The 21392-nt window shown below is 33.9% G+C and overlaps 3 protein-coding genes across 3 annotated transcripts; all 3 read right to left on the bottom strand.

Moving 5' to 3' along the window:
- Nucleotides 1-2941: 2941 nt before the first annotated feature.
- On the bottom strand, nucleotides 2942-5719 carry LOC112734240 (protein DETOXIFICATION 16). Its single transcript, XM_025783480.3, has 8 exons — nucleotides 5579-5719; nucleotides 5055-5483; nucleotides 4284-4828; nucleotides 4104-4190; nucleotides 3952-4008; nucleotides 3485-3842; nucleotides 3323-3409; nucleotides 2942-3219 (listed from the first exon to the last, which is right to left on the bottom strand). The coding sequence occupies exons 2-8, from the start codon at nucleotides 5376-5378 to the stop codon at nucleotides 3166-3168; spliced, it is 1512 nt and encodes a 503-aa protein (XP_025639265.1). The 5' UTR covers nucleotides 5379-5483; nucleotides 5579-5719; the 3' UTR covers nucleotides 2942-3165.
- Nucleotides 5720-13540: 7821 nt separating this feature from the next.
- LOC140183646 (uncharacterized) lies at nucleotides 13541-15079 on the bottom strand. Its single transcript, XM_072232109.1, has 2 exons — nucleotides 15026-15079; nucleotides 13541-14128 (listed from the first exon to the last, which is right to left on the bottom strand). The coding sequence occupies exons 1-2, from the start codon at nucleotides 15077-15079 to the stop codon at nucleotides 13541-13543; spliced, it is 642 nt and encodes a 213-aa protein (XP_072088210.1).
- Nucleotides 15080-17149: 2070 nt separating this feature from the next.
- LOC112735588 (uncharacterized) lies at nucleotides 17150-18097 on the bottom strand. Its single transcript, XM_025785116.1, has one exon. It carries the CDS (start codon nucleotides 18095-18097, stop codon nucleotides 17150-17152), a length of 948 nt encoding a protein of 315 aa, XP_025640901.1.
- Between the last annotated feature and the right edge of the window lie 3295 nt (nucleotides 18098-21392).

The following is a 21392-nucleotide window of genomic DNA, read 5'->3' as shown; positions in this document are numbered from 1 at the left end:
ACTTACCATTAATATATTTATATAAATAAAATTATTATTAAAAAATATTTTGATCAAATAAACAAAAATATAATTATTTTAATCTCGCATAAGAACGAATATGCATTTTATAATAAATTAAAAAATATTATTTAAATATCTTGTAAAAAATAAGAGCGTCATTTAAAAAAAAAAATATGAAAGCAAAAATGATATTATAATAAAGGGTAAAGTACTAAATTGATTCTTTACGTTTGGGCGTAATTCTATTTTGGTTTTTAAAATTTAAAGTGCCTTATTTGAATTTAAAAAAAGTTTTATTTAGCTTCAATGTAATCCCACTGTGGGGTCAAAATTAAATAATTAACAGAATATCCTACATAACAGTAGTATAAGAATAAAATCGATAATTTGGAGAACGAGTAAAATATCGGCTTTGTCCCCAACGTTTGGGGTAAGTCCTATTTGTGTCCATAACGTTTAAATCATCCTATTTGTATCCTTAACGTTTATAAAAGTGATTCAATGTTATCCTACTATCAATTATATTAACAAATCAGATTATATTTTTTAATTATTCTCACTTGAATGTATTCATTCTCAATTAGGACTTGGATGTGTTCGATTTTAATATTATACTCACTATTTGTGTTTATATTCAATTATATCCCTAGAAAAGTGAATTATGTAAATGTTGTAGAAATTAATTTCAACATTTGATGAGCTATTTTTCGGAGTAAATCATCGATTCTATCTCAAACATTTGTATTCTAACTTCAAGAAGAAATTTTTAAAACTCAAACTAAAACACTCATGATGTGTAATTGACGGCAGGATAATATTGAATTACTTTTACAAACGGTAGAGATACAAATAGGACGATTTAAACGTTAAGAACACAAATAAAATTTACCCCAAACATTTAGGATAAAAATAATATTTTATTCTTTGAAAAACAAATACAAATTTTAGAGGCACAAAATTAACTGTAGATACATCAATGCTTGATGGGGGCAAATGCCCTTCTCCCCTCCCCTGGACTATATTCACTAAGCCAAATTTAGGCCCATAAGGATACCTGTAAAATCTTACTGCAAGCTTTGCAAAATGACACTGGAATTCAGTCTTGAACATATTAGTATTACTATACTAGTGTCTTATTGGTCAAGAACAACAAATAGCCAAGACATGAGTCAACAAATCATTTCCCATGCTAATTTCTGTTGACTCTTATTTATAATTATATTTAATAGAAGTATTTTTGTGAATGTGTCTAATAAAAATATATTTTTTATAATTGTGTTTAATAGAAGTGTCCTTATAGATATATTTTCTGTATCTCTTTATATATATGTTTAAAATATAATAATTAATTATTATTAGCAATAAGTTGATAAATAATATGTTGGTACTCTATATTTTTTTTATGAGATTATATAGTGATTTAAAATTAAATGTGAGAATTATCACTATAGTATTTTATTTTAATTTAATTTAAATTTTGATACAACATGACAAATTTAATTGGTCTTCCAAAATAAAACCGTAGTTGTACATTAAGGTCATTGTACAATACATTAATACTGTCCACCAGGAGAATAAAAGTGAAAGCGGTTGGTGTACAGCATATTTAATTTTGAGCTCAGACCAAAATAATATATAACAAATTAACAATAGTAATTGAGCTTCTTCTTTGACCAAAACCGAAGGACGTGCTTATTCCAATAAGGTTCACTAGGAATTTGTTAAGATGTCTTTGTATTAGACTGTTAGCGCATTAGTATCTTCTATATAAACAGTGGTTGGAATTTGATATTGCAACACATTACTCTTGCTTCTGAAAGTTTGATCTTCAGTGGCTTTCAGAAATAACCAATTCATTAAAGTTTTCAATGATGCTTTGTGATTCAACTATTATAATTCGGTCAAATTTAAAATATATTTCTGACAGAATGGTCGTTTTAATCCTATAAATAGATAACGCACAAAATATATCATACATTTTATTCCAGTGATCAATTCTCACACTAGTAATTTAAGATTCCAAAATAATAATTTTACCTACTATAAAAATATAAATATTTTTTTAGATTATTTCAGTGACTATCTTTTGAAAATATTCACATAATTTTTTTCATAATACCAAAGTATATCTCATCTTCGTACAGAAAAAATAAAGTCTAATTCTTTCAAAAACCAAAATATACATAAGACAAGATTATTATGCAGGAACAGTTTGATTTTTTTATTTTTTCAAAATTAATCAGTGCGCTGAGTTATTAATTTATTATATATATATATATATATATATATATATATATATATATATATATATATATATTATGACTTGACAATGAATACTTAATTAATGGTTTAAAAAGAATATACTATTACTGGCAATTCAGATAAGACCGGCATCACGTTTGGCGGGGGCTATTATTTAGATACATAATGTATATCAAGCTGTAGTGTTTGGTGGTCAAAGCTAAGATACATGATGTATTTGTGAATCTGTTTAGGTACATAATGTATATCAAGCTGTAATATGCTACATGAATAAAGTTATTCATGGAAGCTTGTTATTTGTTTTGGGGCACATAATCAGACTTTGAGTACAAGATTCGGTCAACAATACACATTACACACAGAGCACATTATGGATTAGTTGGGTTCTTCTTAATTATATGGACTATTTGACTTTGGCTATAATAGAATGATGTCATATTTCAGAATAATATAATAAAAATTGTAGTTTGTGTGAATCAATCGTTTTCATGTGTTACAGAATAGTGTGATAAATAATCTATGTTGTTAATGGTTATGTCAGAAATAATATACAAGTTGGTTTATCTTTTATAATTCTTGTTTGTGTTTCTTTATTCCACTTTAATGTTGAGCTCTTTTTTTCAAAAAAAATAATTTTGTACTATGTTAAAATTTTCAATCGAATAAATATGAAAAGTTTAACAAAATTAAGAATTCCTTTCATAGAATATTTTAACAATGATGAAAACAAAAATGGAATACAGTAGTCATACAGACCTTTAAATGCTAATGAGACATCACTTATATTTGCTTTATGTTTAATTGCTAAAAAAACATAGTATCAGTATAGTAAAACTTCATTTCACTGTTGTAAGCTATCCTTGGTGTATACATTAATTTAGAATATGACATGAGGTAGGTTCAAGAGACGTCTGGTGTTATTGAATCATTGACTCTTTTAGTAGCTTCCTCTGCCTGAACAAAGAAACAAATTAAATGATATGAGTAACAAACCGCAAATCATAAAGTCATAAAATATGAAGAAAGACAAAATAGAAAGTAGGTAAGAGGTTGACACCTCTCGCTCCCAATCAGTACGTGCAGTTATGATCATCAGACCAAGTGCTTGAAGAATAAGGGCAATTATGATTCCAAGCCACAGTCCCTACACAATGCCCTACATACGTAATTAAGCCATTCTAAGAATAATAACAATAGACTTTATGTTAGTATTTAATACCTTTGCTCCAGTATGCAAAACAAAAGCTAACACAACAGCGGACGGAACCCCAACTAAATAATAAGACCCTAAATTAATAAAGGCACCAATCTTCTGCCAACCGCATCCTCTAACAATGCCTGAAAGAACACACTGGAGTCCGTCCAAGAAAATGGATGCTGCGAGGATTGGCAGCATGAGTGCCACGTGTCGAACCACTTGTACATCGTTACTGTAAACGTAGCCCCAAAGATTGCGTATAACTATCATCACGGTTGCAACCAGGGTACCCTCAATAATGGCCATTACTAACACTACACGAACTGCTAAGCGTGCAGCCCAAGGATTACCAGCTCCAAGTTCATTAGATACACGAGTGCTGCAACATAAACAAACAATCATGCAATTGCAACCGTTTACTTGATCTCAACGTTTTGTTGTCAAAGAATTTTAAATGTTGATAAACACACAGTAGTACTTTAAGTTACCTTATAGCTCCACTTAATCCAAAAGGGACCATCCAAAGAGTTGATTCTGTATTCAAACTGAATTGGCCAACATTATTAGATCGGTGCAAATAATAATATCCAAAATAACATGTAAAAAGTGCTGGTAGCTAAGAATTGTGAGAACTACTAACCAAATAGAAAGCACTGATGTTTGCAACTTTGGATTTGGAAGACGACCGGACAGGAGAACCATCAATTCAAATGACCATAGTTCTAAGCTGTTCAGAACAAGGGGGAACCAAACAAAAACATTATTTGAGGATCTCCAACAGTGTAATGCTGAGGAAAGCAATAGTTGAGTAGAGACTTACCAAACCATAACAGCAGAAGGAATAGCAAGTCTCAAGAAAGAAGGGATGCCATGGAATGCCTCCATTGAAAAGCCAGTCCAAGTTTGTGAACATGAAGGAGAAAACTTGATATACACAGCGAGTATCAATACATTCACCCAATAAGCTACGCAATTTGATATAGCAGCTCCTCTGCTCCCTAATCCAGATTTGAACACCAACACCCAACACAAAGCAACATGTAGTACAGTAGTTGCCCCAGAACTGAACATCATCGGAATTACAATGTTCTGTGTCTGTAAAAATCTAGTCTGACACTGAAGAAGACCAAAGGCGAAAAGACATGGAATAATTAACTGAGCAAATCTTCCAGCTTCTGCAGAGATTTCATGATCTTGGCCAAATAAAATCAAAATGGATTTTGTGTTTGCCCAAATAATGGAAACGGGTACGCATACGATCATAAGAACAATCATGGCTCTTTGCGCGTGTACGCCTAACATGCGATGCTGCCCTGCTCCATATGATTGGCCACAAAATGTATCCAAGGCACTTGCCATTCCCATCTGTTATAATATGAAACCAACAGAGAATTCAAACTAAGGTCATAGTAATAGGTTCATCAGTACTAATTCAGATTCAATAGAAACAGTTGGCAATCATAAACAAAAAGTTATTCTCAAAAAGTTCTAATGAATTGGTTTGATATTCTTTAACAAATTGAAATAATAAACGAAACGAAGAGGAGAAAATTCCTATTATAAAGAGATAAAGGAAAAGCGAATTGATCACCATTAAGGCAATGCCAGTGACAGAAGAAAAGGATGTGGCCATGGAAACTCCGGAAAGAGCCAACTCGCCGAGATGGCCCACAAACATTATAGATATAAGCTGTATTGCAAAATTGAGAAGAGACACTAATATCAAAGGCCCTGCCAGCCATACTTGCTTCTTCACTTCTTTTACCACCAAACTTGTCTTGGTTTGCGGTACTTGTACTGCTGTTGTATCATTGTCATTATCATGATCATCAGCCTTGACTTGTTCATCATTTGACCCGGATATCTGAATAGCGTGAGGCTCCACAGAAACATTATTCTCATCTTCTTTCTCCATATCTAATTTATTTTCTCTTACATACAGTCGCCGAGCTGAGAAGTTGGTGAGAAGCTTACAACAAAGGACGAGTCAGTCTCAAATGAGAGTTTATGAAGAGTTCTCCTGTAATGCAACCCAACAGGTTAGTATATATTTATATATTTATATATTTATATATAAAAGAGAGTAGAAGTAGGAGGGTATATATTGAATTATACAGTGGTGGTTTGTTTCTGGTATCAGTATCTGAATTCTGAACACTTCTTTTGCCGCATTCCCAGCTTCCCTCCTGCTAACCTCTCTCATTCATATTGCTGGTAAGTCCTTCTTTTTATAACTAATATCAATAGAAAAAGTATACTTCAATATAAAACTCCACCTCATATTTGTTGAGACTTGCGACCCAATTTTTTCTCAAACTGTTAGGTTGTGTTTGTTTTTTGAAATTGAAATTGATTATTATATTTGATGAAATAAAAAAAATTTGTTTATAAATATAAAATTTTAATTTTTTTATTTATCTTAATTTCTATTTTTTAATTTCAAACGCGGTTTATTTTCTTATTTCCTTTCTTTCACGTTGTACTCTACTAAATCTCACATAAATAATTATTAGTACTTGATATTAGTATATGATTATTTTTTATGATTTCAAATTTTTTAACACCTTAAATTCCAGATAATGGCAAGTACTACCTACTACCAAGGGTCTAAATTTAAATGACAATGAATTGACTTTTGTAAGCCACAAAATTTTATTATTGTGAGTTGTTGGTAATATTAAGTGATAATGATAATAATATAACTAAAGAAAACATATTGTCATTAATACTTTTTTTATATTCATCTTATATTTGTGTCGGCCAATTCTTTATTTTTTTAATTAAAAATATTAGTTCATTAACATAAATTTTTATTCTTCAAATATTGCTAAAAAATTACTATTAAAAAAAGGCGTTGCTAAACTTCCTATAGCATAGCTATCAACAAGATAAAGATTATAAAAAGTATTTTAAATTTTAAAACTTAATTACAATGATTTTGAGTGTTTTTTTTAATCTTTTTTCTATTTTAAACTTTAATATTTCATATGATCAAAAGTTAAAATATTGAAATTTGTAGTCATTACATTTTCTTAAAAGATATTCATATATCACAAAAAAGTATATAAAAATATTCAATAATATTATTATTTTTTAAATATGTGATAAATACCCTAGCATTACTACTCTGATTTCTACCTTAAATATTAGTTTTCTATTTAATGTTAGCTCAAATAACAATAAAGGTGGTATTATTGCAATGCTTAAATTTTATTTTTCACATATTATTTATTTATTTTATTGTTAGAGAGACACTCAAACATCGAATTTTTTATTTTAATAAATAAATTAAATATAATAATTATCAAAATAAATAATTTAAAAAATATTTACCGAAATAAATATCCTTTATTTATTTCGTTTACACTGTGAGATAATTTTGCATATATCTCGTTTACATATATATGTAATTTTTTAATTTTCTTGTATCTCGTTTACAGTATCAACGAGATATACATTGTAAACGAGATATATGTATTTATAAATAATTAAATATAATTTTTGAAAATAATAAAAAATATTAATACTTTTAATTTTATCAAACTCTTAAGAATGGAATGTTTCAAATAATAAGAAAGATAAATCGTCCATTTTAAATAAGAAGGAAGATGAACGGTTCATTTAAAATAAGCACCTTAACACGTTCATAAGTGCATCGTTAAACTGCCCACTATTAATACGGTTATCTTGGATTGACCCCTTAATGAAGCATCCAATCAATCAATCCATCTCCATTGAATATGGGATAAAAATATTTAAATTATATTTCAAATTTTTATATAATTCCATGCAACAAACGAAATTTCATAAATTTAAAATTTAAAATTTCAAAAATTATATTTAATTATTTCGTTTAAAAATTTGAAACGGTTAGGAGACATTGACGGATAGTGTGAAGAGAATTGAAACGGTTATCTCCCATTTGGATAGTGAAAAATAACCATTTTAATTCTCTTCCTACCATATCCCATCAACCTCTTCAGATAATTGACAAATGGTTATATCATCTTTTTGTGTTTTATTTATCGTGCATCAACCTCACGCTACCCATAATTGGATCATAATTTAATCTAAAATTTTTATATATTATTTTTGAATACTAATTGATCAAATATATCTATTTTAATCTCTCCTATCAATTTTTGTATGTACTAATTACATACTAAAAGTTTGAATTATTGATATCTGTGAATGAAATAAAAAAAATGTTTATTTCGGTAAATATTTTTTAAATTATTTATTTTAGTAATTATTATATTCAATTTATTTATTAAAATAAAAAACACATAATTTGACATGAACAAAGGTAAAAGTAAATAAATAAAATAGTATTTTTATATCTTATTTAAAAATAAACAAAATACAAGACAAAACAAATAAATTATTAAAAAATCATAGAAAGTATAAACATCTTTTCAATCTTTTAAAGCTCAAAGTGAAAATTTTTGGATATAAGACGAATATGAGATTCTTAATCAAAGAAGTTTTTTTTTGGAATTGAAATGGTGCCTATACATGCCAAGCTATGTGAACATAAGGTTAAAATACTCCATCTATTGATTAAACTTAGGTGAATCCTTAATTTAGTTAATTAAGGGTTTGTTTGAGCATCATTTTTAAAAAAGATTTTTTTTTAAATAATTTTTTTAAAAAATATATTTTACAAAATAAAGATAATTTTTTGGATATTTTAAAAAAAATATTTTTTTATTTATCAATTATGTTTGAATAAAATAAGATGAAAGTATTTTTTTGTTCATTTATTAGGTGAAAAACATATTTTAAAAAAAAAATATTTTAAAAAAAAGATGTGAATTGTAATTTTTCAAAAAAGATATTTTTTATTTTTTTAATATTTTTATTTTTATTATTAGAAATTTACCAAACACACTAAAAAATAAAAAAAATATCTTTTTTCATTAAAATTTTTTTAATCAATTTAATAGCGTTCAAACAAACACTAATTCTTGGATAATTATTAAATGAGATTCATTGGCTAGTTAGTATTAATATTATCTGTTCCTGTGTGAAAATAGGGTCTCCGAGGTATAGCTCGTCTGCTAGCGCTTGAACTGGCTTTCCTTGGAGCAAGGGGAGTGGAACGTCGTCTTCTTCTGGGGAGGCGGCGTTGGATACCTGAGAAGGGACTCCAACGCTCAAGTAAGTATGAGTGTGAGAGAGTTCAGAATAAGATTGGAATGAATCGCGTACCTTTTACTGGACTCATCTTCTGGATTTATATTATTAGTCTATTGAACTTCCGTTAGGTTTGATAGAGTCGTGTTTGCTATTATTTTGGTTATTGGGACTTCGATGGTTTGAGTGTAGAGAGATTTGCGGGGAAGTTATTTTGCTTTATCTTGTTTTGTTGATTCTGATTCCGAGTTTGTTGGTGTAGTCCGAGTTAAGTGAAGCAGATCATAGCCCCCAAGGTCGGCCTGTTTTGGAAGTCCGAGTTATAAACAGGGTGAGCTTTAAAGATGATTTATAGTTTGGAATCAGAATCAGTGGGAGCCCCCAAGCTCATCCTTGTTTATTAGTGTTTTGTTTGGGCTTGTAAATGAAAAGACCGTGGTGTAGATGGCTTAGATATACGTCGGAGATGTGAAGGGTTTCGGTGGCTTTGCTGTTGTGGGTTTTGATTTTCGCGGTAGATTTTGAATTTTTTCTTTTTAGTGCGTTGGGAAAGAGGAAATGTGGAGTTGATGGGACAGTTGCAATTAATGTGTAGCAAGGAACGAGGCTATTTCCGTTTCTCTTTCCACGATCATAATGGTTGTGTCTTAGATTAACGGTTGGGATTGTGCTGGGGTTTTCGAAAGGTCGTGTCTATAGTGGGAGTTGAAGCGGGTTGGATTGTAGTTCATTTTCCAGTTTTTCGCATTTATCGTGAAGATGAGCAGGAAATGTTAGGTTTTCTTTCATAACTTGATTTTGCATGTGTGTGTTCTTGGTTTATTTTTTTGATGGATAAAGGAAAGAGTGTTGTGGGTAAGAATGTTAAGGGTCGAGGGAAGAAAGGGGTTTCTGAAAATGAAGATAAGATCGTTGAGGAGGTTTGGGTGTGGGATCCCCGGGACCCTTTTTTGTGGGTGGCAGAGTCGGTTAAAGAGTATGCTTCTATGTTTGATGATGATCGTAGTTTGGCTCAGTTGGGTGCGTCTTCTTCATGGGTTAGGGCGGGTAGCGGTGTTAGTCTTGTGTTTTTGCCATGCTATTCTTCTGATCGTGTATATCATCGTGGGGAGGGATTTGAGTATTTCTTTATGTACAGTTGTGTTTTTGTTTATTTGGGTTTGAGATTTCCCTTTTATGAGTTCGAATGCGGAGTTTTGAATCAAATAAAATGCGCACCTTCCTAATTACATCCTAATTCGTGGACTTTCGTTAGGGCTTTCCAGGTATTGATGTCTTATCTTGATTTGGTTCTATCTTTGGAAGTATTTTTTGCGTTGTTTCAATGTAAGGGTGTAAGGAGAGGGGGTTGGATAAACTTGGCTAGTGCTCTTGGTCGTTCTGTGTTTAGTCTATACAAGTCGTCGTACAAAGGTTTTAAGTCAATGTTTGTAAAAGTGTCTTGTGCTGCCGAGGAGTTTCCGTGGTATGTTGATGATTGCCTGTTGGAAAGATTTCCTTTGTTTTGCTGTCCGAGGCCTAGGCAGATTCTAGGGTTAGAGAAAATGGAGTATGAGAATGAGATGTTGGTAGAGTTTTTGGTTAACAATATTTCGTCTTCAAGTTTGTTGTCTGTTGTGGAAATTTTGGAGTTAGAATCTGATAGTGATGCATTGTTGGGTTATATTGGTAAGTTGTGAATTTGTCATATTCTTCGTCTCGTTTGTTGATTTATTGATTTTAATGTGTGTTTTGTTTTCTTCTGTAGTTGAGAGAGCTCCGAAGATGACTTCGAATAGCTTGAAGGCATTTTTTGAACAAAAAATGTGGAAAATAGGGTTCCAGTAGTCATACTGTGGCTGAGAAAGAGGATGAGGTGGATCAGTCGTCGCCTGCTAAAAAGGTGAGCTATAAGCGAAAAAGCGTGGGTCGGAAAGAGAAAGTTTCAGGGGCAGCCGAGGATAAGTTTGGTGGGGAAGAGGTTGATATGGAGCAGGTTAAAAAATTTGTTGAGAATCAGAGGAGTCTTCATGGGTATAAGGGGGAGCAGGAGGTCTCATCTCTTTAGTGTGAGCATTTTCCGTTGAGCGTGGTGGCTGATGAGTATTGCCAAAACCCTATTTGTAACACCCTAAGTTATATCCTATCTTTGAGGGTCTTTAAATAAGATGGCACACTCGATAGAGAAAGAGACTGAACTTAATCGTTACGCAAGGAAGGGAGGAAGTACGTGTGAAGAGGAAAACAAGTAGTACTAAAATGATGATAAATATGAAATAATAACCTTATCCATGAGTACGGTTCAAAATAAAATGCTTAGAGGTAATTAAACAAAGAAAAGAAACTAATACGTCTTAACTAATTTTGTTGGAGAGGCTCCCATACTTGTGTCCTATCCTATCCTTGGTTAGGACCCTTCAGTTATTCACGTATCGAGGTATCAGTGGTTTTCCTCCAACACCTTTTCGCGCAGTGAAGATCTGGTTCCGTTGTGTGGGATGAACTAGGACTCGATGAGCAGCTGAGATTCTCCTTCCACGAACTCTCGACCTAAGTAGATAGTTTGGAGTACGGTAGTAGTGGTCGTAACTACCCACGCGTGCTTCGAGGGGTCATACTCAGAAGTTACCTTCGGGGGACACTGCGTCGTCTCTATCCGCTGTGCCATGTTCCTCTGGAGACAGTATAGGAAAAGAAAAAAGGATGAGAACCTAACGTCTCAGTAGGAGTGCTATGCAACACCTCCATATCTATCTCCAGCCCACGTGCGGGATTTTAAAAGAAAGTCGTACGATATGGCATGTAATATGAACCTCTTGTAAAGCGTAAAACATATAGGTAAAAAGGAAAGAACATAGAAAGAGAATAGAAGGATAACATCTTAAGTAACATCAACATAATCATAAATATATCTTAAAAAAAACATAATCAAACTTTTCATTCATGCTTTCTCCTTTCTTAACTTATAACTTTTATGGAAGGTATTGAGCTCAAACCGGTATAAAAGGTGGGAGTCCCCTTCCCTTACCGAAGGTTCTTATCCCAAACGTTTTGGCGATCACCTTCCCTTACCGAAGGTTCATCTCGATCGATCACCTTCCCTTACCGAAGGATCATATCGATATCTTGTCTTTGGAGGTCACCTTCCCTTACCGAAGGATCATTCCCTCAGTTTAATTTATAATTAGGTTTTGTTTAACCATACACGAGAGGAAAATCATATAAGAAGAGATCATGCAAGAAAAGGGACAATTATGATGATAAAGGGATATATAAAAAATATGAGACTCTGGCATATGTATGAATTTTCTAATTAAAAGATCTTGGTAGTATAATAGCATGGATTGAAAGATGTCATATCAAAGTACAGGAAATAGGGCATTTTAAATAATTGCACAAAATATTAAAGAAGTTATGTATTCTCGATCCTAAGGGAATAATATAATATAATAATATAAGAGAGCACATAATAAAATGGCGTATATTAAATAGCTGAATAAGCATTATAAGAAGGCATGTACTCTCGACCCTAAGGGAATATCATATGAAAGAGCACAAAAATAGGTATAGTAAATAATTGAATGAATATCATAAGGAGACATGTACTAATGATTTAAGAAGACATGAATAACATGATGGACAGACATGATCAACATGGATAAAGGATGAGTGAAAAATAATTAATGCCATGATAACATTCGTGAATGGAAGAAAATAAAAATGGAACATAACACATGCCAAGCATTAAAAAAAAACATAATTCCCTACTCTTTTTTTTTTCTAACGCTTCTTTGAGCTTGCCTCTTGTATTTGCACACATAATATATTTTGTAGAGAGAGAAGGGAGAGGTTTTGGTATTTGAGAGAAGTTATTTTCTACCTATAGGTGCACCCCTATTTATATACATTTGGGGATAGGGTGGTTGGGATAATTTTAATTTCAAACCGAGGGTGGTTACTAGATTCCTATCCATAAATTTAAAATTCTAAGCCTATCTCCTAACTGATTTTCAAATTTCGAATTTAATTTTGTTTCTAGAAGGGTGGTTGTTACACTGTTGATGTTAAGCTGGTGCAAGAAGTTGGTGATGTGGGTGTCTGCCAGTACCTTCAGGTAAAGTTGTCTTAGTTTGTTTTGTTTTGATGGTGTTAGCAGCTATCTGTGTAAGTCATTCTGTTATTTTGTTTCAGGTGATAGGGGCTCGGCTATTGTCGATTGGTCAAACGCAAGAGCTCAAACATGCGAGAGACTCGTTTGATAGGGCATCAATTGACCAACTGATGTAGGATAATTTGGAGAAGGGGAATAAGCTTTATACTGCGCTGGACTTGGTGGATTCTTTGCAAGAGAAGTTGACTGCTGCCGGGGATGCTGGAAAGAAACTCGACGAGGAAAAAATTGCTTTGGAGGCCATGCTGGTTGTCCTTGCTGCTGAGAAGAAGCAGCTTGAGGGTGAGAAAGAAGACCATGGGCTTGAGATGTTCGCTACTGGTTTTGACAGAGCTACCGAGCAGGCAAAACTTCTGGTGCCTGCTGTGGATCTATCAGCGATGGACCCTTGCAAAGTAGTTGTTGGGACTGAACTGGTCGATGATGATGATGATGAGGGTGAGGATGAAAATCCTGGTGTTTAGACTGTGTTAGTTTTAGACTTTTGTTTTTTGAAAAGATTGTTTGGATTTGTGGCCATTTTGGCCTTGTTAGATACGTTTGTTATGAATTGCTGGCATTTAGCCGAACGTTAGTATATTGGCTCATGTTTCTGTTACATGTTTGAATATTTTCGATTGTTAGATTTGATTATAGTACGGTATAGAATGTGGATAAAATTTGATTGAATTAGAATATGATGAACTGTGTGCGGGGTGGTGTGCCTCATTAAAACCTCTCCAGCAAAACCCTCATTAGGGATAAAATCTAGTAGTAGGAAAAAGAGTGCATCACCTTGCCCGACTTATAGGCTAACTGAAATACAATCTTGAAGAAGATATGTTCCAACTATTTTGTAAGATAGTTTCATCAAGTTTTTTTAGTGTGTAAGCTCCTTTGCCAATGACTTTGAATATTTGGAAAGGTCCTTCCCAGTTTGCACTTAGCTTTCCATGTCCCTGCAGCCGTCGTATGTCCTCGAATTTTCGAAGGACGAGGTATCCCTTCGATAGTATTCTTGGTTTTAGTCTCTTGTTGTATTTTCGAGCTATAGCTCGTTTAAAATCTAGTTGTTGTAGTTCCGATATGTCTCTATCTTCTTCGACGAGGTCAAGCTCGGTTCTTCTGTTTTCTACGTTTTGTCTTTCGCCGAGCTTCATGGTTCTGATGTTTTGTAGTGATACTTCTATAGGTATCATTATGTCGCACCCATAGACGAGTCTGAAAGGTGTTTCCTTTGTTGACGATTGTTCAGCTGTGTTATAGCTCCACAACACTTCAGGGATAAGCTCGGCCCATTCTCCTTTTGAGTCTTCGAGCTTCTTCTTGAGACCCTGCAAAATGATTTTATTTGCTGCTTCGGCTAAACCGTTAGTTTGTGGGTGTTCGACAGAAAAGAACTGTTGGGTTATTTTGAAATTTTGTAAAAAATTTGTAAATCTTTGATCTATAAATTGTCTACCATTGTCAGTGATAATGAATTGAGGAATACCGAATCGGCATAATATGTTTTTCCATACGAAAGAAATTATTTTTTCGGAAGTGATTTTTGCCAAAGGTATTGCCTCTATCCATTTTGTAAAATAATCAATGGCGACAATTAAAAATTTAACCTGTCCTGGTGCGGGTGGAAAAGGTCCGAGTATATCGAGTCCCCATTTGTTGAAAGGCCAGCATATCTCGGATGAGTGTAACTGTTCGGCCGGGTTGTGGATGATCGGTGCGTGGCGTTAACAGTGGTCACAGTGTTTGACCTTGTTCATACAGTCTTGTTGTAATGTTGGCCAATAGTAACCGGCTCGCAAGATTTTGGAAGCTAGACTTCAGCCGCCGATGTGTGTACCACAGACACCTTCATGGATTTCGTCCATTGCCAGCCCGACATCTGCTATGTTTAAACATCGTAGTAGAGGTCTTGTGAATCCTCTCTTGTATAACTCGTCGCCAAGCAGAGTGTAGAAGCTTGCTCTTCTCCTGAACTTTCTTGGATTTTGAATGTTGTTTGGGACGTTACCTGTTTGCAGGTAGGTTATGAAGGGTGATCTCCAGTCATCCTCCTGTGAAATACTCGACATTGTTGGTAAGATGACACTAGGTTCGTCCAGTGTCAGTTGAGATAGCATCGGCGTGGTACTTTGATTTCTTGTTGTTGCTAGTTTTGAAAGGATATCTGCTCTGTTATTTTGTTCCCGGGGTATGTGGGATATATTGATTTGTTGGAAGTTGCTAATGAGGTTAGTGACGACAGTGTTGTATTTTTTCAATAGTGGGTCTTTTACCTGAAAATTACCTGTTACCTGTTGTACCACGAGGAGAAAATTGCATTTGACATTTAACTGTGTGATGTCCATTGTGTAGCCAGCCTTAGTCCTGCTATTAGAGCTTCATATTCGGCCTGGTTATTGCTTGCATGAAAAGTAAATTTCAAAGATTGTTCTAATGCTGCTCATTTTTCATCTTCGAGCAGTATTCCAGCTCTGGAGCCTTTACTGTTTGAGGCTCCGTCGACATATAGTGTCCATTGTTTGTCCTTTGTCTCTTTTTCTTCCGAGGTTAGTTCCGCAATGAAGTCGGCCAGTGCTTGCGATTTAATGGCCCCTCTGGATTGGTATTGGATGTCATATTCCGACAATTCTATCGACCATTTGATTAATCTTCCTGCCAGGTCAGGCTTCGTTAGTATTTGCCTCAAAGGTTGTTCTGTTTGGACCACAATTGTATAGCTCTGGAAGTAGTGCCGTAAGTGGCGAGCAGTTGTTACAAGAGCCAAAGCTAGTTTTTCCAGCTTCAGGTATCTGATCTCGGCGTTCTGGAGGTATTTGCTGACAAAATACACTGGATGTTGGTGCTTTCCTGTTTCTGTTACTAAGACAGAGCTGATAGCATAGTTAGTGATAGATAAATAAAGATAAAGTAGCTTACCGACTTTTGGAGTTCGGATAATGGGGGTGCTAATAGTATGGCTTTAAGCTCAGTGAAGGCCGTTTCACAGTCTTCGGTCCAATTAAACTGTTCGTGTTTCTTGAGACTTTTGAAAAAGTGATGTGATCGGTGTGCTGTACGGGGGAAAAATTTGGATAACGCTGCAAGTCGGCCTGTGAGCTGTTGGACTTCCTTAATTATTTTTGGGCTTCTCATGTTTAGGATAGTCTGACATTTTTCGGGGTTGGCTTCTATGCCTCTGCAAGTCAGCATAAACCCGAGGAATTTTCCACTCTGGACCCCAAAGGCGCATTTTTCTGGGTTAAGTTTCATGTTATATCGTCAGAGTTGTTGGAAAATTTCTTTCAAGTCAGTGATGTGTTCTGCCGTATGTTTGGATTTTGCTACCATGTTGTCCATGTAGACTTCGATATTTTGGCCGATTTGATTTACAAAGATTTTGTCCATGAGTCTTTGATAAGTGGCACCTGCATTTTTGAGTCCAAATGGCATGACCTTAGAATAAAAATTACCGTTGTCAGTGATAAAAGCAGTTTTATCTTGGTCAGCTTCATGCATTAGAATTTGATTATAACTAGAGTAGGCATCCATAAAGCTTAAACATTGAAAACTAGAGGAACTATCAACAAGTTTATCAATGCATGGGAGGGGGTATGCGTCCTTTGGACATGCCTTATTAAGTCTGTGTAGTCCACACACATCTTCCACTTACCGTTGTTTTTCTTTACCATTACCACATTGGCTAACCAGGTGGAGTATCTGAGTTCTTTGATGAATCCGGCGTTGAGTAATTTTGTAGTTTCCTCGAGGGAGGCTACTCTTTTATCATCGCCGAGGTGCCTCTTTTTCTGGGCTATAGGTCGGGCTGATGGGTTGATGGCCAACTTGTGGCAGATGACGTTGGGGTCTATTCTTGGCATGTCTGCGGGAGTCCATGCAAAAAGATCGGCATTTTGTCTTAAGAGCTCGGTCAATTGATCTTGTTCTTCTTTTGTTAGTGTGCTGCCGAGGTATGTACACTTGGCTTCGTTGCTTGTTAATTGAACTTTAGTAAGATCATCAGTTGGCATTGGCCGTTCTTGGTGGTTGGTCCTTGGGTCTAACTCGGCCACTGGGGGTAATTTTTCCGAATTATAGACTGCCTAGACGTATTGCTGCTCGGGTTGTTTTGGTTGCTCGTTCTTTAGACAGGCATTATAACATTGCCTGGCTTCCTTTTGGTCTCCATATATAGTAGTGACCCTGCTATCTTGCAAAAGGAACTTAACACACAAATGCATAGTAGAAACAATTGCATTGAATGCATTCAAGGATGGTCTGCCCAGAATGATGTTATAGGGGCTTTTACAGTCAACGACTAGGTATTGGATGTCTATTATTTTACTATTGGGATATTCTCCAAAAGTTGTTTGTAACCAAATATAGCCTCGAATTGAAACACGCTCACCTGAGAAACCTACCAGTTCTCCTGATGAGGGTTAGAGGTTCTTGTCACTCAGTTTCATCTTTTGGAACGTTGAGTAAAAGAGTATGTCTGCGCTACTTCCTTGATCCATCAGGATTTTCTTTACCAGTGGTTCTCCGACCTGTGCAGTGATGACGACTGGGTCGTCCAGGTTTCGATCGTTTGCCTTATAATCGTCAGGGGTGAATGAGATTTTTGGCTTGTCCTTGTTTGCATGTTCGGAAGGGGTTGATTCTGTCATCGTCATCATAGCTCGGTATGATCTTTTTCTTGCCAAGTTTGCACATCCGCCACCTGCAAAACCACCAGAAATACAGTTTATTATTCTACGTGGTGGATTGATATCTGTGTCTACCTTTTTCCCTTTATCTTGGGAATTGTCAGTTGTTTTGGTGTGTTGGCCGAGATCTTCTGTATTTCGCTTTCGTCCTCGGTTGTCAATATATTTGTCTGGCAGTCCTTGGCAGGCGAGCTTTTCGAGAACATATTTGGCTATTACGCAGTCGTCTGTAGTATGACCATATTTTTTTGTGGAAGGCGCAGTATTTTGACCTGTCCACATGTCGTTGGTCCTGGTATGTATCAGCCCTGTTTGGGGTTTGATGAGCTTCGAGTGCAAAATGTCCTTTATAATGTCCTCCCTTTTCGCATTCAGGGGAGTATAGTTGTCGAATTTAGGCGTTAGCCTGAAAGGTCTTTGATCCGTTCTGTTGTTGGATTGTCTGTTTTGCCTTTCCTCCTCTCTGTTCGAGGTAGGTTTATTTGCTTTCTGCAGTGCTCGGAATTCTTCGACCTCGATTTGTGTCGTTGCTTTTTTGCGGAACTCGGCCAGAGTTTTAGGTTTTGCAATGACTATGGACTCTTGAAATTTCCCTGGTCGGAGGCCGCTCTTCAAAGCGTGGAGGTGGACTTCGGGGTTTAGGTTAGGTATCTCGTTGGTTGCTTCGGCAAACCTGGTCATGTAGTCCTTTAGGCTTTCGTTCGGTCCTTGTTTAATGGTGCGCTTAGGTAGTCAGAGTTATGGACGTATATTTTGGACGCGGTGAAGTGGTTAATGAACTGGTCAGCTAGTTTGTCGAAGTTTGAAATGGAACCTTCAGGGAGGTTGGAAAACCAAATCAAGGTGGCTCCGTCTAGGAAAGTTGGGAAGGTACGACATAAGATCGGGTCGGAATCCTTATTCATGAACATCATGGCTTGGAACTTGGTGACGTGGTCATTCGGGTCTCCTATTCCATTGTAGGGCTTTAGGGTTGACGGTAAGGTAAAATTTTGGGGCATTTCGAAACTCATGACTTCTTTTGCGAAGGGGTTGGTTCTCTTTTTGGTGGTCGTTTTGGTGACTTTAGGGATGGTGTGCTTAGTTTCCGAAGTGTGCTCGTCATTGTTGTCTTTGTTTTCGGCACTTTTGTGTTCTTCTTTACTTCGGTCATGCTCCATTTATCGTAGGAGCTCGGCCATTCTTTGGTTCTCGGTCTTGAGGCTTCGTTGATTGCCAAAATTTCGGCCTGATTGGTGTTCGAGGGAGCGTGGCTGCACTCGTCTGCCATGCGTCGCAACTTGCAAAAAAGAGTATACAGATATATGGGAAGAGAAGTTGTGGGGTTAGAAAAATCGTGGCCTACGGTGGGCACCAAATGTTCCTGTGTGAAAATAGGTCTCCGAGGTATAGCTCGTTCAGCTAGCGCTGAACTGGCTTTTCTTGGAGCGAGGGGAGTGGAACGTCGTCTTCTCCTGGGGAGGCGGCGTTGGATACCTGAAAAGGGACTCCAACGCTCAAGTAAGTATGAGTGTGAGAGAGTTCAGAATAAGATTGGAATGAATCGCGTACCTCTTACTGGACTCATCTTCTGGATTTATATTATTAGTCTATTGAACTTCCGTTAAGTTTGATAGAGTCGTGTTTGCTATTATTTCGATTATTGAGACTTCGATGGTTTGAGTGTAGAGAGATTTGCGAAAAAATTATTTTGCTTTATTTTGTTTTGCTGATTCTGATTTTGAGTTTGTTGGTGAAGTTCGAGTTAAGTGGAACGGATCATTATCCAAATTTAGAACATACATAAAGGAAAGTATTTTATTTTGCAATTCAATTTACATCACCCTTTACAAGAACAAGGACTCCCAGATCTTAAAAAAGGGCACAAGGACTCAGATTTGTAATTTAGATTATAGTTCCCTCACCATTAGTAGCTCCATACACTTACTGGTGAAATTATGACCGGAAAGATGAAACCAGTGCCTTGAAAATAAACATGATCTATCTAGGATAGAGATCTATTCATCTTTATCTTGTTGATGGCTATACTATAGAAAGTTTAGTATTGTCTTTTTTAATAATAATTTTAAAAAATTTTAAAAATTAATTAGGATACTCATAATTAACCATACGATTACAAGTATATTTATTTTATTAAATTAAATTAAATTAAATTATTGATTTAAATTATTTGAAAAAATTAATATAGTAAAAGCAGTAATTAGATAACTTGTTATTTTTAAAATATAAGATGCTTACTGGCCATACAATATCTTTATTAGAATTCGTTTATTACTTACCATTTATTATTTGAATTTATTTTTAAAAATAATTTAAAAATTAATTAGACAATACTCATAATTAATCGTACAAATACAAATATATTTATTTTATTAAATTAAATTAAATTAAATTATTAATTTAAATTATATTCATCTAAAACATTATACCGCTGTATAAAAAAAGTTTTGCACATATCATAGTTTTTTAATTTAAAACATTTAAATAATTATTTTTTTAAATTAAATATTTAATTATGAGTACAATAATATAAATATTTAATATTATAGTTAAATAGGTACAATAATATTCATATTTTGGATGCACATAAATGATAAATTGTCTACATCTTATATATTTTAAAAAATATTTTATTTATTTAATTTAAATATAAAAACCTGCATAATTTCATCTCTTAAATTACTAAATTAGTATTTAAAATCTAAAAATTACTTAGACTACCATTCCTTTATTTATGTATTACACATAATATACTATTTTTTTTATTTATATAATAGATGAGAGGATGAATTTCAAATGTACTAAATATATTAGTCTTCTAATTATTTTAAGTATTGATCTCAATTACAAAAATATATATAATATATATTAATTAAAATTAACAATTAAAATTAATAAAATACTAATATTCTTAAAACTTTCTATACACTATACATTATACCTACTCTCCTACTTTTACTCTATTTTTTGACCCGTAACTTGCATGATTTAACTGCACATCTTTATTGATGTATGTTACATGTGATACATATTTTTCTACTTTTATTCTATATAAAAATATAAACCTAATCTATTGTGTTGCAACACAGAAGGTAAGTTTAGTCACAAAAAAAAAAACAGAAGGTAAGTTCTATCATTTGAAATTGGCTTCTTTCTTTTTTATAAATTTCTCATAAATTTTTCATAAACTTTTAACTTGTGTAAAAACATATAATTTAGTCCATGGAGGGAGAATAGGAGAATAATACCATGTCTCTGCTGAACCTCACGTATCGAGTGAAAATAACTTAAGGTCAGTGATTAAAGAAATGAAAAGGCAAATATATTTGGTAGAACTTTTAATTATGGTGAATTTTATTAATTTTGTCATTAAACTTATTTTAATAATGTTCGTTAGTCACGTAAGCATGTTGACTCTCTCCAGTGTTTCCATGGCCACTTCTTTTAGTAAATTCTGTCTAAAAGAAGTGGCCATGAAAATGCTTACGTAACTAATGAACATTATTAAAATAAGTTTAATGACGAAATTAATAAAATTCACCGTAATTAAAGATTCTACTAAATATATTTATTTTTTTACTTCTTTAATTACTAACCTTAATTTATTTTGACCAGATACGTGAGATTTAACAGAAATACGATATTATTCTCATATTTTCCCACCATGAACTAATTTATACGTTTTTACACAAGTTGTGGAGTCAAAAAGTTTATGAAAAGTTTATGAGAAATTTATAAGGAAGAACAAGCCAGTTTCAAATGATATAACTTATGAAGAGTTTTGGGTTGTAACACAATAAGTTAGGTTTATATTTATATATAGAATAGAAGTAGAAAAATATGTATCACATGTAACATATATGAATAAAGATGTGCAGTTAAATTAGGAGGGTAGGTATAATGTATACTGTATAGAGAGTTGTTAGAATATTAGTGTAACATTAATTTTAATCGTTAATTTTAATTAATATGTATT

Source organism: Arachis hypogaea, chromosome 3 (assembly GCF_003086295.3).
Source record: "Arachis hypogaea cultivar Tifrunner chromosome 3, arahy.Tifrunner.gnm2.J5K5, whole genome shotgun sequence".
Lineage (NCBI taxonomy): Eukaryota > Viridiplantae > Streptophyta > Magnoliopsida > Fabales > Fabaceae > Arachis > Arachis hypogaea.
This window is presented reverse-complemented; position numbering and strand designations above follow the sequence as displayed.

Excerpts from the sequence above, each read along its gene's own strand:
- LOC112734240 (XM_025783480.3), bottom strand. The coding sequence starts at position 5,378 with ATGGAGAAAGAAGATGAGAATAATGTTTCTGTGGAGCCTCACGCTATT. Across the intron at positions 4,829-5,054 it reads TCACTGGCATTGCCTTAATG|ATGGGAATGGCAAGTGCCTT; the intron begins GTGATCAATTCG and ends ATATTATAACAG. Across the intron at positions 3,843-3,951 it reads GGATTAAGTGGAGCTATAAG|CACTCGTGTATCTAATGAAC; the intron begins GTAACTTAAAGT and ends TTTATGTTGCAG.
- LOC140183646 (XM_072232109.1), bottom strand. The coding sequence starts at position 15,079 with ATGGACATCACACAGTTAAATGTCAAATGCAATTTTCTCCTCGTGGTA. Across the intron at positions 14,129-15,025 it reads TTCTCCTCGTGGTACAACAG|TTCTTTTCTGTCGAACACCC; the intron begins GTAACAGGTAAT and ends ATAACCCAACAG.
- LOC112735588 (XM_025785116.1), bottom strand. The coding sequence starts at position 18,097 with ATGACCAGGTTTGCCGAAGCAACCAACGAGATACCTAACCTAAACCCC.